This window comes from Diuraphis noxia, unplaced genomic scaffold (assembly GCF_037042655.1).
Source record: "Diuraphis noxia isolate RWA-SAM2 unplaced genomic scaffold, SU_Dnox_SAM2 contig0003, whole genome shotgun sequence".
Classification (NCBI taxonomy): Eukaryota; Metazoa; Arthropoda; class Insecta; order Hemiptera; family Aphididae; genus Diuraphis; species Diuraphis noxia.
The window spans coordinates 43,722,340-43,740,747 of NW_028301713.1; the positions used below are offsets into that span (position 1 = coordinate 43,722,340).

The following is an 18,408-nucleotide window of genomic DNA, read 5'->3' on the forward strand; positions in this document are numbered from 1 at the left end:
AAAATTAATAAATAACTTTCTTTTAAAGAGTGATAATTACTTTATTAATTCACTTAACAAATTTTTGCTTTGGTAAAATTGGATAAAGTACATATTAATAATAACATAATATTTAACAGATTTATAATGATCATAGAACAATGCATTTTAAATTTAAAGTTTTAACATAATTAAAATTGAATACTTTACATATCACAAAATATAAAATTTTCCGAAACCCATAAAACACCAAATATTAATAACATAAAATACAATTTTAAATCCTTAAGTACTTTGAAAATATTTATCTCATATAGTGTTCACTATAAGCTTGTAAGTTATTAATTTTAATACAAATAGAAAAAGATCAATTAAAAAAATATTAACAATATCACATTTTAACTAGTAATGATAATATAGTTCAAATATACTACATGTTATGTTGAGAAACATATGTTTTAAATTAAATTTCAAAATAATGCAAAAATATATCACATACCCTAATAAATAGGGCTAGTAACAATTTAAAGGTATATTTGAATGATTTAATAATAATTACTATATTAACAAATGTAATTAAAAATAACTGATTTACAATGAGTTAATTATATTTAATTACAAAAAACCAACATATAAAATTAAATATAAACTCATAAATTTTGTATGGAACATATTTTATTTTGATAAATATTTAAAACACTATACAACTAATCACTTAAATATATACATTTGGTTGTATTTAAGAAACTAAATAACAAAAGTATTTTAAATTTAAAAAAATAATACATTTTATTGTTAAAAAAAAGTGCTTTAATGCAGTTAGGTTATAGTGAGGTCATATTAATAATAAATACTGTTTTTAAATAAAAAATTAATTCTAATATAATGTTACCATTTGTAGTTATTGTTAGTCTGAGATGTACTTGGAGTTGAATAGTTCTGTTGATAATGTCTATTACTAGTACCTCTAATATCTATAATCAAACAATTATTATAACATCTCATAATTATATGCAATAAAAATAAATATTGTATATTTTAAAAATGTATGAGACGATACCACTTTTTACTGATATTATCAGATTCTCAGATAACCAGTTTATATAAAAATATAATTTTTATCACAAACCATGACCAATATTAAAAGGAAACCAAGATCAGCTATAGTACTGCCATCAACCATCATAAATCCACGCATTTATGTTATAAATATATTATCCTAATTGATTTGGTCGAAAAAACCCCAAGATACCAATAAACCAAATATCAAGTATCAGACTAGTATTGACCAATCCTTAATTTTAGTGTTAGATGTATAATAAGTTTTTTTTTTTAGATAACAATATTTACTTACTATGCATGTTAAAACTATTTCTACTTGTTCTAAAACTTGAGCTACTGTCTGTGAAACCTGTTGATTTAATTTATAACATATGAGTTAGATAAATATAGATTTATTTTATAAAATATAAAAAAAATTTTTAAAATAATAAAAAAATTTTACTTTTATTTTGAGATTGCTGACCATATGGATATTTGCGAAAAGAAGAGAATGAAGAATTATCATTATTTTTGCTATGACGACCTTATAAACAAAATAAACACAATAATAATAATATCGATGTAAAATGCATATAATTGCAGTTATAAACTTTTAAAAGCTAACCTTTATTACTATTCTCTTTTGGACGTTTACCAACATCATCAGGAGCCTCTAATCCTATAGCGTTATCTTCTACAGACAATACTTTAACAACTGATTGAACAACATTACTATAGGACTACACAAAGAATGTAAATTACATAAAAATTATAAACATAAAATAGTAAATTAATATATTTACACTATGTTGGGAGATCATTTTGTTTTTAAGAAATTCACGGTAAGCTAGAGTAAGACATAACCGCATGTTTAAGATTTTTGTAATATCATCTAAATTTCCAACAAAACTAGTCCAGCCGTCCAAATTTAACCTTCCCAATTTGTCTTCATTTTCTTCATCACTATCATCACTATCATCTATAATTATGAAGTTTGTTTATTTAAATTATTCTTCAAGTAACACCATTAAATATATATTTAATTTACCTCCAGTTTTAACAGAATCTAGAGGTAATTTCATAGCACTAGAAAAAAGAGCAACAGACATTGGTGATACTACTGTGCAGTTTTTTATAAACTTTTTAGTATTGAAAGAACTCATTTCTTCAAATATTATCCATTCTGATGGTAAATCTTTGGTATAATTTTCACGTAAAACACTTGATCCATGGTAAATAACACTTTTTTCTGTCCTATAAAATTGAAATACAATTAATTAAAAATGATTGATATTAATTACATCATTATTGGATGTAACTAATTACTTTGTTTTCAAAATTGGTCTAGGATTAGATTTATCTAGTTTAGCCAAATTTGGATACAACCCAGCTAATAAACAAGCTTTAACAGCAGCCCAATTATTTGAATTGATATTTACATCCCTTATATCATTAGGGCCAGCACGGGTCTGAATCAGCTCCAATGCTCTTAACTGACCTAGCAATTGAGTTCTAGTTTGTGTAATTAATCCCATAATTGATTGAGAAACTAGGTTAAATAAATCACTATCAACCATATTTCCTTCATTAAATGCCTAAAGAACATAACAACAATTATTTCTTTTACCATAGATTAAACAATTTAATAGATCGCCAACAATAAACAGAGCTGTACCACCAAGTAAAACCTTAAAATATTTGTATTTATGAATTCCTGATAAATACTTCTCTGTATCTCAATATTTTATATGTAGATTATTCAAGCAAGTGATCTACTAATTAAAAAATAATATACTTCTTCAAATACCTATTTTAGTGTAATAAACGTCAGGATATAAAGTTTTAGAAAAATTTCTATTTTTTAAAGTAAATGTCAAGTATTTTAACTTGCATATGGTAGAAAATAAAACTAAGAATTTCAAAAATGCAAATCTATTTTAAATATATAATCAAGTCAAAAGATGCAGCTGATTTATAATTTTAAGTTTTTAGAACACAGTGGAAGATTGGTATCTGAAAGTCTCAAGGAACAAAAAAAGAAATTTGAGTTACTGAAACAATTTAAAATGAGTCTAAAACAAAATCCTGCCAGCAATATTCTACTGGATAAAATCCCGCCGCCTAAATCGCGTTCGGACAAAATCCCGCAAAAAGTTCATTAAATTGTTGGTGGTTTCTCTCTAGCGCAGTGGTGGCCAAACTACGGCCCGCCATCATTTAATATCTGGCACGCGAAAGATCCTCTGTCAACAGAAACAAACTCATAGTTCTCATTAACAAATTAATACATTTTAAAATATGTTTTGTAAGTGTAAAACGATATTTTGTATAGTTTATATATTTTTTTATATGTGTTTTAATAATTTATTTAAAAATATTTTTTTAAATGTAAGCTGATTTAATTTTCTTTCATTTGTAGTAATTATTAAGTTAAGTATTAAATAAAATCATTAAAATTATTAAGTACAATAAAAATGTCGTTAAATATAAAATTATATACCTATACCTAAAATTCTGATGACTTGAAAGTAAAAAAATTTGTATGGCCCGCGGTAGAAAATTTTTTTTTTTTATGGCCAGAGTTAAAAAAAGTTTGGCCACCACTGCTCTAGCGTAAAGGAAACTTCTATACACTTATAAATTATTACCTTTAGCACTTTTTACAAATTCCATATTAAAACTTAAAACTTATGACGAGAGACACGTGCGACGTGGAATACGTGTGTGTTAGTACTGTATACTGATATATTAATTTGATGTTACAAATGTCATATACTAATATCGTAAATTCAGAGATAAAGTACAATTAATAGATCTTCACGCGCCTCAGTTAATTGAGTATATATATATACCTATATGGCTATCATAGGCGTGCACAGGGGGTATGCCGGGTATGCCATGGCGTCCCCTGCAGTCTACTCAGATAGCTTGTTTCATGTTTTTACTTTTAATAGTGAAAACTAGCAATATTATCATAATTTTTATCACAAACGTAACAGAGAGTTTTGTACATAGACATATAATTATATTATATGTAGAATATATATAATATATATAATTATATTATATTATATGTCTATGGCTTTGTAGTCATGTATTACATTTTTTTAGAAAAAAATTCTGATTTGTTTTTATTTTTTTTTTATTTTTTTAAGAGAGTTAAAAATTGAGTTATTTTGGATTATATTAGCATCTCCTGCAAATAAAGTCTGCGCACGCCTATGATTGCTATACCGTATACGGATTTCCTAATTATAGTTCAAGCGATAAGTGATAATGCATTACCAGTTCCGCATATATATTATAAATAACAATAATAACCAATATAGATCAGCAGTAGACAACTTTTGAAACAGTTTAACGAATTTACGTACAATACATTTTTTTCCGAGATTTTACTCGGCGGGATTTTGTCCGAATACCATTTAAAATATATGAATGAACAATTAGAACTGAAAAAAAATTCAATGCACAGAAATTGAGGTTTAAATATATTCAAAAAAATATAGAACCTATGAATTACTAATTGAAGTGCAATAGTCAGTTAAGAGGACGCCACATGGACATTTGTTGTCTACGTCTTACTAACGTACAACATGGCATATTTTACCTTCACAATAATATGTTTTACGCAATAAATTCTAAAATTAATGAATTTACCTCTTATAAAATTTAAATACAAGAATATTATTTAGGGTATCTCAGAGTAGTTTATTAATATTAAATTTAAGTAAGTTATGACCAATTTTAAACTGTTTTTTTTTTTTTTACTACATTTTAAAACAATCATAACTTACTTAAAACTAATAATATCAATAAAATTCTCCAAGATACCCTAGATTATATTCATGCCTTTAAAATATATAAAAAGTGAATTCACTCTAATTGTAGAAGTTTCAAAGTAAAACATATAACTGTGGAAGTAAAATTTGCCATGTAGTATGTTTGTATGACGGAGACAACAAATGGTGTCACGGTAACAGATTATTGCAATTCAAATTGTAGTTTTTAAGTTTTATATTTTTTGAATATATTGAAACCTAAGTTTCCCATAACTTAACCTGAATATTAACATCATAGTTATTAGTTTGATATTTCAATCTTACTTGATATAGGCGCAAAAGAACTATATGATCACTTAATGAATCACCAGCTAATTTCTTGCGAATAGATCCTAATGAAGTCTTCATATTTACGTTAAGAGTCAAGTTGAATGGTTCTCTGTAAATTATATATTATTACAAATATTATATATAATAAAAAATTAATCATACCTATTAGCTAAGCAGCTTATAATTGTTAACACAGGATCCAAACATTTCAAAAATATAGCAAATACCAGTGATTTAGCATAATGAGATTCAATAGATAAGTCCAACATAAAAAATCCAAGATCTGTTAAGTCTTCATTCACATCCATTGCTTCTATTGTCTTTAGATATTCAAGAGCAGATGTAACTGATAATGTTGGTGGTGGTTGTATAGCTAACGCTAAAAAGTCTACTACTCTCATATTATTGGAAATCACTTTTGCTAACATGCAAAGTTCCTATAAAACAGTATTATTTAGCAAAAAATGTTATACAGATATACAATAAAATTATCCAACAATATTAGCAAAAAAATATATCTGTAAAGTACTTATATACTTATAATAATAATATACAGGACTATATAATATTATTATTGATTAAGCCAGTCATAAGGTTTTGAATTGTTTCTTAAAAATATTTGTTTTCTGTTTTTCTCACCACCACTCACACCCGACGAACAATAATTTTGTAATTAAAAAAAATAAATTTACTTGTAGAGGCATTCTAAGAATTTCAGGAACATCATGAGATGACATGTGACTATGATGTTCTCTCGTGTAAAGACGATAACATTCACCAGCACATAGTCTTCCAGCACGACCAGCTCTTTGTTTTGCACAACTTTGGGATATCCAATTTACATTCATACAACTAATACCATTAAAAGCATTGTAACCTTTCTAAAAATTAAAAATATTAAATTTTATTAAATAATAAAATTTAAACAGAAATCACGTAGATAATTTAAGGTTTTGATTGTTTTAGTTAATAATTTAATCCTTAATTATCTAAAACATTAGATTAAATTTACTTGTTTAACTCTCCCTGAATCAATTACATATACAACATCATTGATGGTAACACTTGTTTCTACAATGTTAGTTGCTAATATAACTTTTTGATGACCTTTGGGTGCAGGTTGAAAGACTCTACGTTGATCAGATGTCTTAAAATGAATTAAATATAATTTATCACTTAAAAATATATTACTACTAAAATATTAAAAAGATATTACCTGCATCATAGAATGTAACATGTAAATTGTAATTTTTAGATTATCTTTAGTAATAAGTTCTTCGACGATAACTTTATTAACCATAGACATATCTTCAAAACCAGGCAAAAAAACTAAAATAGAACCTATAAAAATACATCGTTGAAAAACACTTTATTTTAAAACATTGTTTACCTAAGTTTCATTACCTGCATTTTTTTTAAAAAGTATATGTTTTATGAGATGGGTTATTAAATAGGCATCAATTATAATATTAGGAGGTAAACTCTTTTTATAAAGTTCTAGTCTTTCTTTAACTTCTACTTCATCCGAATTTTCATTTTTCTGGATATCTGGTTGTCCAAGAATGCCTTTATTGTTAATAATCAAATCTCTAGTATCAAATTGTTTAAATTCTGTTGCCCAAGTAGCTGCATCCATATTGAATACTCTGGTTCTTATATTGGGATTAGCACCCATGTTTAATAATGTAGTAACATAATCATTTAATCCATGAACTGCTACAAGCATTAACAAAGTTACACCAGTATCCGAATGCTAAATAACAATTGAAACAATTATTAGTGTTAAATTCAATTTATATTAAGTTATATTAAATTAATTTAGAAAATATTATTTCTAGCAATAAAAAAATTATTGGGCAATACATATTAATTAATTAAATTTGATAGTAAAATACTATTATTACTGATTTAAAAGAGACCATTGATAAAGAAACTTAAGTTTAGTTTAAGTTGTTAAGGAATTGTTATCAACAACATTCTTTTCAAAATTGTATTGTCTAACAATAATAATGAACAGATTTATAGGCATAAGTCGATAAAAAAATGTATAGAGGCCTAAGCTCTAAAATAAATTTCCAAGTGCTATAAAAATACCGAAAAACTTAGTATTGATTAACAAATGTTTTTAAGAATATTTACAAACATTTAGCTGTCAAATGTTTATAAATATTGAAGTAGGAATATTATGAAATATTGTATTGAAAAAAATGCAATATATATTAATATGTATAGCGATAATCCTAAAACAAATATGAGTTGAATATTTCACATATTTATGGTTCTTTGCTCTTTAGTTCCAAAAAAATTAAAATTGATTTTTATCAAAAACTGATATTTACTGAAATCTTCATTTTTAACTAATTTTTATTGTTCATCCCAAAACAAAATCAACTACATTCAATTTGTTATCAAAAAACACTCCTCAGTTGAAAAATGTAGCAATCTTCTGCACTACTATTTATGGAGTATACACAAGAAAATAAATTATTAAATTTAAATCATTGCATTCATCGCTTTAGTTTTAATATTTAAATCTAAATGTCTAATTGCATCAAAAATTACAAATTAATATTGAATACCTACTTAAATTTTTTTACTTTATTAATAAATACACAATCTATACGCAATCGGCACAATAAGAGTATGAGCTGATGACAATGACAATATAATGAAATTTTGAATGAAGAAGCCACCCACTGTTGACACTTACGTCTTTAATTATTTTGTTTTAACTTTATTATTATTATTATTTTTTTTTTGTGTTAGGGATTAAGTAGGTCTCTGCACCATTTACGCTTAAGGCGACGAGGAGGGTTACCAGGAATGGTTAATGAAGCTAGATTTTTTATAAGTTTGTTCGGATGAGAGTTAAGGCGTAGGTGGAATCTTGAATACTTAAAATAAAATAAAAATACTTGATAATCTACTGGAACTCCTTCTGACATAATGTAATAAATCATTCTATCAATTTGCTCAATTTCAGCATTGAACCAAATTTGGTGCATACAATCATCTAGTTCTGATTTTAACCATTCTTGATCAGGCATCAATGTAGTAATCTTATAAGAAAAAAAAAAATTACATTAATAAACATTACAATAATCATATATATATATTTATAGTATTATATATATAGTACTGGTTCTATGAGGTTCATGTTCTGAACAGCTTCAGCAGTTCTTTCTACAATATCATTATCCCAATAACCAATTTTAGTTTTATTTTTTATTCTTGACATTGATGGTGACTCATATTTAATTCTACAAACAAAAATAATATCATCAGATAACAAGATTTATAATAAAAATATTATAATATTTACGTGTCCAAGATGTCTTCCAAAAAATAATCCTGCACAGGGAAAATTTTTCCTTCCACTTAAACAGAATATTATATTAATATAAATGTTATCATGGATACATTAGTATTTTGATTTTTACCTTTTAATACAGGACAGTTATTAAAATAGTTTGAAAATAAGTGTATATCTGCTGTAGCTGACATTAAAATAAGTTTTAAATGGTTAAATTTTGGTAAAATCATGCGTAATGCTATAAGAAGAAAGTCCACATGTTTATCACGTTCGTGTACTTCATCTACTATTATATGGGAAACATTCATCAACATTCCTTTGTTAGGTTCATTGTCTTTTTGATGCCGATCCATAAGTGTCCTTGTCAAAACACCAGTAGTACAATATATGATTGTTGTATCTTGACTAACACTACATTTATATATGTCAAAATTTAAATATTAATAACATTATATATAGGTATTAAGCATATAAATTAATATATTACCAGCTTTCAAGTCTAACTTGATATCCAGTACTCATTCCAATACTCTCTCCACGCTCATTAGACACTCTATCAGCCATTGATATAGCTGCAATCCTTCTTGGTTGACAACATATAACACGGCATGGTTTATTTTTCATAGCACTATCATCAATTATGAACTGTGGGATCTTGAAAGAAAATATATTGAATTTTTTTAATTATATAAAATACAATAAGGTTAACATTTTTATAGTAATGGTAGTAAATATTTTAAATACAGCAATTAACATTATTTAAAAATAAATATTTAAATTGTTTTTACTTGAGTTGTTTTTCCAGAGCCAGTTTCAGCTGTTATGATCACTACAGGATTATTCTCAATTGCGTGAGTTATTTGTCCTTTTTTTGCCCATATTGGTAAAGATTTTCTCATTAATAACAAATCTTCATCAACCGAAAAACGAGGTATAGACATGGGCTTATCACACATAAGTGGAAGATTCCTTTTACAATTTGCCACTAAATATGTATGAAAAATAATAATAATAAAGAATATAAAACATTTGTTAGTTAATTTATTATAAGCATAAATGGACAATAATATGAGTTTATTTCAATTTAATTTATATTTAATTAGAGCTTATAGGTTCTGTTAATATATTAAATAAATAAATAATGTATAGAAGTATTTAGGAGGCCTTATTTAATTAGCGACCCTAGAGATTTTTTGCAATATATTTTGGTTTGTAACTCATAGATTTATCAAGTCAAATATTAAGATACAATTTGAAAAGTGTTAAACTTGAATAATACTCAGGTGTCAATCAGAGATGAAAATTGGGCTGAAAAGTTAATTAGTTTTTCATATTTATTTCAAAAATTATAAAATTTAGCATACAAATAAATTTATGAAACCATCAATGTAGAACCTATTTTTTTAACTATGTCTAAAAATAGTTATGAAATAACAACATTTTTAATAATAACTTTTTTTTACATTGGATCTAGCATACTGAAAATAAATGGTGTAAAAAACAAAAATAAATTATTGGTAGACATTAAATTGTTAACAATATTGTTGATCACTGACAGTTTGTTACAAGTAAATATATTATCTCAATAACTATGTAAGTAAACAACCTTTCCAGACAGTTCAATATTATCACAAAAACTACTCAAATTATATTTGCAAATTTACGTCCAAATGTTAAAATTATTAATTTTTCTTAGATGAAGACAAATTAAAGAAAAACTTTTTGAACAATGTTATATTTTATTTGTTAATATTGTTGAGTATAAAGTCTTTATATGTTTACATTAAGATCTAAGATTTTTAATTATATTTAAAAAATAAGAAAACTACCCTATTTTTCTATATTCCGAATCGAATCGTAGTCGTTTCCAGAAGAGGTTGAGTAACACCTTCCGAAATTTTACCACAAATGCTTTAGTTTTACATTAGGTACACAAAATGCGTTGTCGTCTAAGAAATATAAAACACAGCAAAAACTGATTTGTGTGGGAAAGAATAGAGAAGAATAGACAAAACTAAGAAACATCATTTCCACCACATAAAAAGAATAATTTTGGCTTTAAAAATAAAAACGATATTTCACAGATTATGTTCTCAACTATATTGTATATCAATTTGAAGTTCTAGCTATCACTGCAGTCTAAGAAGTTCTATCCCATGCAAAAGTTTTTGCATGTTGTACATTTGTTATACAACACGTCATGCATATGTAGGGTCCTCTTAAACATTTTGCTTAGTTTGTTATTTAAATAAATGCCATCCTAGATAAGATACTCCAGGCTTTCATACAATGTTATGAAAATTTCAGTTAAGTATAAAACATAATTTAAATATACTAAAATATGTATTAATTATTTTAAAGTAAATTAGTCTAAAACTAAGTAAAATTATTGTATACAGTTATTAATTATTATGTACCTAACTTGGAAATTAAGCTATTTTACTTACCCGCCATTCGTCGATATGGTTTCATAGGATTAGGAAGTAATTCATCATACATTTGTTTAGAAATAGGAACATGATCACAAATTTTTTTCATTATATCATTTGAAACTGCAGTAACTTCTATACTACAAGCCTCACTATTAATTTTTTTACCATCCATTTGAATAGTTATAGATCTGTGGCCAGATTTTCTGAAATTAATAAAAAATACATAGGCATTAATATTAGAATTATGTATTATATATAATTTACTATACCTACACACACGTTTTAACTTTTATATGAAAAACAATCAATGAAATTAATATTAATTAAATAGATATCACTAGAAATTTAAAGTTTCATTTGTTCACCCACCTAACTCCGTAGAATTATTTTATTGCACTAATATAATATTATAATGTAAAAAAATATAATTTATGAACATATTATCTGAACCTTATAAAACTTTCATAAAATTACATGATCGTTACGAATGAGTGTTGAACCAAATACTATAAATGATTTATGGTATTGGGTTGAACTGTTGAATTTAGAGTATAATATATTATATAAATAAATTATCATTAATTTATTTATAACTAATTCTTGTAAGACTTGTAATACAGCAAAAGGGTTTTTACCATTTAATTCTAAGAAACAAGGGAAATAAATGTGCCAGTGGTTTCTAAAATTGTGTAATTATGTCAAACGTATTAATAAATTCTTATAAAAACAATACATCTTCATATATCATATCAAACAAATTAAATCTTTATGATCAAATAATAATTGTTTCGATAATTAAATTGTTAAATTTAACTTATGGATTAAATATATATTTAGAACTAATCAATAACATAACACAATTTTAACAATAAAAAAGTACAAGTTATATCTTATATACCTTAGATCGTTAGATCGTATACTATACTAATTATGGTATATGGATGAAGCTTAGCCCATGTAATCAAATTCAAGCTCATATAAGCGAAAAATGTCTGAAGCTGTTTCAAATTTTTCGTTTGTCGACCACCCTGTCTAATGTCCAGATCTCCAACCTTATCTACTATCTAGTAGCTGTTTATGATTTACAAACTTGCCATCCATTTAGTACCTCTGCGTCTTTATACTGTTTATAACATCTTTCCACTTATAAAGGAGGGGCCTCTACAGTGGTCTTTTTCAACTGGGTTGTTGTCCAATGTCCATGATCATTCTTTTGAGTTGATTCCGGCTTTGCAAAGCATGTCCAACCCATTGATCTTCGGTTTCCACTTTTCTAATACATAATTTTTCATTGTTTTTCACTCCTGTTTTTTCATCATTCACTGCTCCAAAATTTTTCCTTAAGATTTGCATTTCAAAAATCAGCCGTTCTTTGCTCGGTCTTTCTTAAAAGCTTTGACTCGTCCTCGAAAGTTATAACTGGGTGTATTAAGGTTATATTATATTATAATTGTCTTGATTTTTGTCGACAGTGGTCGAGATCCTAACCTAACCTAACCTTTGAGAGTGCATAAAAGCATTTATTTCCTAATAAAATCTTGACACTATTTCTTTAACAGTCTCATTTTAGATTTTGAACGGAGTGATGAATGTATTGATTTAACAATTATGAGTGTTTTTTTTTTTTGTATGTGTACAGCACAACTAGTCGAAATAATGTTTCAATTTCAAACTTTGGGGGTGGTTTCCGATGGGAAATTGAATATCCTTGATGCATTATACAGGTCAAAAGTAAACATTTTCCAAAAAAATAGAGAAAAACAAAAAAAAGGTGACAGAAAAACGGGGATTTTTACGCAAAATTAGTTTTCGTCCAAACCGATTTTTTTATATGGTTGTAATTCAAAAACTAATCACTGTAAATACTTGAAATTTTCACAAAATGTTTAATGTTTATCTTAATGTTATCTAATACAGTTAAATTTTCAAAATTTTTTGACTTTTTTATAGACCACTGAAATTTTCGATTTTTAAGAGAATTTTTTTTTAGTGTCGGTAAAAAAAATTTGGATGACCAAAAAAACTTGAAATTTAATACAAGGTTCCTTATGAGTTGTTCTTATTTTAGCTAAAAAAATTAAAAATCGTTGTTCACAATTTTTTTTAAAAAGCGTTTAAAGTTCAAATTTTTAATGAAATTTGTCGAAAACGCGAAAATTTGCAAATAATGTTGAAGTTGAAAAATTATAAAAAATTTTGTGTTTTTAACTAAGGATTGAAAATACAACACTAAGTATTCCTTCTAGTAGCTATAGAGAAAACTCGAAGTATCATTATACGAAAAATTTTAGGTGCGCTTGAATTTTAAATGTTTACGAAATAGCGTAACGATAACGATTTATCCACAAACGATTTTAAACATTTGAAATTTTTCAAAAAGTATAAGTCGTACTTATATTTGAAAATTTTAACAGGTATTTAAATAGGCATTTTATTTGCATGATTTAATTTTCAAAATATTTTGACTTTTTTTGAGATATTTATAGATAAATGAATTTTTCTGAAATTATTTTTTTGAAGTGTCGATAATTTTTTTGGCCCTATCAAAATACTTGAAAATTTAATACAAAGTTCCTCATATGTTATTCTTATAGTTATTAAAAATTATAAGAATACATAGGCACAATTTTTTTTTATGAGCATTTGAAGTTCAAATATTGACGTAAAAATTACGGCAATGTTCAAATTATCTTAGATAGAAATTCATAAAAGTTTTTCTTTTTAAATCTAAGATTTGAATATTTAATACAAGGCTCCTATCATATTTTTACAATAGCAGTTGAAAAATAAAAGAAAATATAGTCATTATTTTTTTTTATAAGCATTCAAAGTTTGAATTTTGACAACATACGTAAAAATCATGATAATTTGTAAATTATTTTAAGCTAGAAATGAATAAAATTTTTTCTTTTTAAATCCAAGATTTAAAAATTTTTTAATAATCTAAAACATATCCTAGACAGATAAACCTTCTCCGCTCAGAATCGTTTTTCGTATATAATGATATAATATCAATGGATTCAAATTTAATTTCATCCATTATAGTAGGTAACCCACCTGTAACCTACTGTACAGCAGATCGGCATCCACGACTTACCCGATTTTTTTTCTATTAATTTTGAATCCAGGTACTTGCTGTTTAACAAGGAATTTATATGGATAAATATGTAATTCTCTTCACGCATATGCAATTGTTTTTCAAATCAAGCATCTCCTTTTAAGGCCATCTCTTACATAGTTACAGTGGCGCCCAAACAGGTTAGCAAAGAATGCAACTGCATGTGTTCTCGAGGGGGGTGTGTGTGTATTACTGCAGGTTTCACAGGGAAATTAAAAAATTTATAACATAAACTATAGTCTATACTAATTGATTTCTTTGAATTACAGTGAATAATAAGTGAAAATATTTGTTATAAATAAAAAATTGGGTGGGTGGGTGGCTAACTTTTTTTAACAGCATGTACGTGCTCTTAAAATACCTCTGTGCGCCACTGCATAGTTATATTATGTTACTTCCAAGTTATTGGGGCATGGGTCTTTCAATTTACAATATATTTATATACCTAAGCTAATCGATATTTGTTCAACATTTATTTGGACTATTTTGATTATGATACAAAAATATATAACATCATGTAACTGTTTTTAAAAAATGTCTCAAGAATATAAATTTGCTAAAATATATATTTTTAACGATTAATATTCTTAAAAATATAAATAAAATATATACTTATATTTCAATTGATCGGTTTGATGAGTTATTAAAAGGACGTTACACCCGCATGTGTTGTCTCCATCTCACAAGTGAGTAAATAGCAAATTTTTAGGTAACAGTTCACTATCATGTTTAGCTTCATTAATTTAAAATGTAGAGTGAATTGATGTCTTATACAAATTAAAGGTAACATTATTTTAAAATAGTCATAACTTACTTTAAAATTAAAATATAAAATAAACCCCATGAAAAGCCCAAGACAATAATGTTACTTTTAATTTGTATAAGACTTCAATTCACTCTAAATTTTAAACTAATGAAGCTAAACATGATCTGTTGGGCATACAATTTTCTATGTTAGGCACTTGTGAGACAGAAACAACACTTGCGGGTGTAGCGTCCTCTTAAGTTTTTAATAAACATACTGAAATTAAAGGCCCCTTAATATGTAACATTAAGTTTGATATCATAATTTATAACCAATAGTTAATGTATATGTAGTTGGTATGTCTATTTTAAGTATATTCACTTAAGATAAACATTTTATTTTTTTTTTATGTATCGTAAAATAAATGGAGCTTAAATTAATACAATTGTACTTATATAAATATAAGGGATGTATTTTGCACTAAGTAACTTAATAAGTAAAGATGCAACTTAAATATACATTTTAGATATTATAGAATATTATTTTCTTATTAAGTTATACTAACCCATAACTTTTAGATTTTAATCCAAGTTCAGCACTTTTTAAATGCAAGTATTTACGTTCTTCAGGTGTTAATGAGGATGGAAATGTGTAAGCTAAAACAAATTGATACATATTTTGAGTAAAATATATTGAATATAATAAATCTATAATTATTTGTTTTCATAACTTATGAGAATATAAAAAAAGAAAACTATAATAACAATAAGTATAATAATATGGTGTGTCCTGTGGTAAAACTTAATTTTGTTTTTCAAATGAGAATTATTTAAACTGATAACTATTTGATGATAATTTTTTTAAAATTTTTAATATAATGATTCTAAATTTGAACAAGTACTCTTTCAGTTACTAAAATGTTTATACAAAGGATAATAATCTATGAAAATGATTTTACAAAAATATTTAATGGATTAACATAAGGCACAATCAGTGGCGTGACGAAGGACTATATTTGAGGCACATGCCTCAGTTTGAGGGTTGGTGGGTGTCCTCAAAGATCATCTGATGTGTTAAAAAAAGCATAATTATTTAAATGAATAAATATATTTTATCTTAAAAACCTTATTTTAATGTTTTTTGTGATGGTTGGGGTGGGTGGTGGGTCTAACAATATAACTGTGCCTCATAATTTAATTAAGTTTGCCACGCCACTGGGCACAGTATTTAATATACCTACTTGGAATTTGTTTTTTAATTATAAATATTAATTCATTAATATAAATTACTAAAATCCTCAAATAACCATAGACATTATAGCTTACTAACTCATTATCATAACCTGTAATTTATAAAACATGAGATTAAATAACTTAAAACTGACACAGTATATCAACATTTATAGAAAAATTATCAGCTAAATAATTTACAGAAGAAAAGGACGGTTGAATTTGAAAAACAAAAGTATATATCTCCACAGGACAGTCATTTGAAATAAAAAAAATCTTGATAGAGATTATTGTATCTTTAAGTAAATAAAAAGTTCCAGGAATTAGATTTTAAATAATTGTATAATTGAAGAAGAAAAGGGGTTTAGCCTGCTTGGTGGATCACCCAGTACATTAAGTGAATGTGAATCAAATCGGTACATAACTCAGTAGATATAATTATCTTTAGTTTTTAGAAAGCAATTAACAAAATAAGTAGTTGAATTTACACTTTGTATCAGATGAAATGAATTTCTGCAACTGATTCAACAAGGTATCTCTACAATCTTGTGATAAACCTCTAATTGGAGGAGACCTGAAAACATCATAAAAATATATAGGTATTAACCTCTTATAGTGAGTATCAATGTTTTAGCAAATAAGCAATGAGTAAAACGTAATAATCAACATTTTTAAATAAGATTTTTAATTCTACTGAAGATAAATTATATCATACATGGTGAAAAAAGTAATATTTTAACCAATTTAAAAAAATGATATCACTGATTTTATGTAAACACGTCTGAATTTCGCGAACAAATTTCTAAGTCTTAAATTAATCCATCACATTGTAATTACTTATACAATTAAAAATCAACATTTAAGATTGCTCACATGTAATATACATCAAAAAATACTTAATATTTTTAATAAAATGAGTTTAAAAACAAACGTTTTAAACCAAATCATGAAAACATTAAAGATTGAACCTGAACAACCGCAAATACTACAAAATGCAGTGTAGGAAAACTTATACAAACTACCTATACCTAACTGTAGTTAGTTTGGTAACATTGTATGTTGGTATTACCACGGTCTTAGAATAATCTTAGTATTACAATCATGGTAATTCCAGATAGGATATTATTATCACGGCTTTAGATAGAGACATAGAGCTTTCTATGTTCTATCCACAGATATATACAATAAGTATATATAAGTATACTTATATATATAAGTGTACTTATATATATATATATATATAAGTAGTTATTGTATATATCTGTGGTTCTATCTAAAGCCGTGGATATTGTCCTTGAAAGTTAAAAAGTTAAAATACTTATGTACCAGCTACTATAATTATTTATGGTAAAGTTAACCGGAGTTTAATCGGCCGAATTTGCACGGTTGAATATATTCTGTTATCAGCAGATTAAGCATAATCGAAGTTTAACCGTAGAAGGTACAACCACAACACTTATAGCCAGGGGTTAATGTGGGGGTGGGACGCAGGAGGACTCAGTCCCCTTACCTCTGACGGCGGTTAAAAAGCGTCCCCTTTAACAAATTAGGATTTTATACATTAGACATCATACATAAAATTATATGTGGAACGCTTAAATTTTTTGGAAACATTAGTCCCCTCTGGAATTTTTTCACACTTTAACCTCTGCTTATAGCCCTAAGGTACAACAACTACATAAGTCATACCTATTAACTTATTAAGTACAGAATACGGCCAAATGGTAGTCAGAAAAAAGCCAGGGAAAAATATCCACGGAAAAAAAAGACAAGAAAAAAAAGTAAAATTACAATAATTAAATATACCTATAACAATTAAAATTAAAGTATTAAATTAGGTATTACTTAAAAATTGTTTACACATTATTGGTCAAATATATAAAAAATAATTATAATTAAATATACAAAAAACTAAAATTTTAAGTATTATTAAAAATTTTAAACATTGGTCATATTTTTTTTTCAAGTGTCCGTAAAAAAAATTTAGATGACTAAAAAACCTTGAAAATTTAATACAAGGTTCCTTATGAGTTCTTCTTATTGTAGCTAAAAAAAAGCGTCTATAGTTCAAATATTACGTAATCTGTCGAAAACGCGAAAATTTGCAAGTAATTTTGAAGTTGAAAAATCATAAAATGTTGTGTTTATAACTAAGGATTAAAAATACAACACTAAGTAATCCTTCAAGTAGCTATAAAGAAAACTCTGAGCATCATTATAGGAAAAATGTTTTGAGCGTTTGAGTTTTACATTTTTATGAAATCGCGTAACGATAACGATTTATCCTCAAACCAGGTATATATTGTATATCTTTGATAATATATTATATAAGGTATTATGAATATGATAACTACATGCAATTTTTTTGGAAAAATTGATTAACCATGCCTTTTTCAAAATGTGTCCTAATTGAAAAATAAAATATTTGTTTCAAAATAG

At 25.9% G+C, this 18,408-nt stretch overlaps 1 protein-coding gene across 1 annotated transcript; it reads right to left on the reverse strand.

The window, feature by feature from the left end:
* Window positions 1-16: 16 nt before the first annotated feature.
* LOC107161288 (3'-5' RNA helicase YTHDC2-like) lies at window positions 17-16,922 on the reverse strand. Its single transcript, XM_015507644.2, has 23 exons — window positions 16,685-16,922; window positions 16,458-16,543; window positions 15,306-15,396; window positions 10,893-11,080; window positions 9,234-9,430; window positions 8,933-9,099; window positions 8,573-8,856; window positions 8,455-8,509; window positions 8,272-8,392; window positions 8,048-8,191; window positions 6,537-6,885; window positions 6,349-6,473; window positions 6,145-6,279; window positions 5,825-6,013; window positions 5,295-5,569; window positions 5,127-5,241; window positions 2,347-2,615; window positions 2,069-2,274; window positions 1,824-1,999; window positions 1,646-1,760; window positions 1,484-1,564; window positions 1,334-1,390; window positions 17-953 (listed from the first exon to the last, which is right to left on the reverse strand). Coding segments are annotated over exons 1-23 (3,513 nt in total). The 5' UTR covers window positions 16,687-16,922; the 3' UTR covers window positions 17-867.
* Window positions 16,923-18,408: the final 1,486 nt, after the last annotated feature.

Bases quoted from the DNA above. Each gene is read 5' to 3' on its own strand.
- LOC107161288 (XM_015507644.2), bottom strand. The intron at 11,081-15,305 runs GTTAGTATAACT...TATTAATTTCAG, and splicing joins TTAAAATCTAAAAGTTATGG to AAAATCTGGCCACAGATCTA. The intron at 1,565-1,645 runs GTTAGCTTTTAA...TTTGTTTATAAG, and splicing joins AAAAGAGAATAGTAATAAAG to GTCGTCATAGCAAAAATAAT.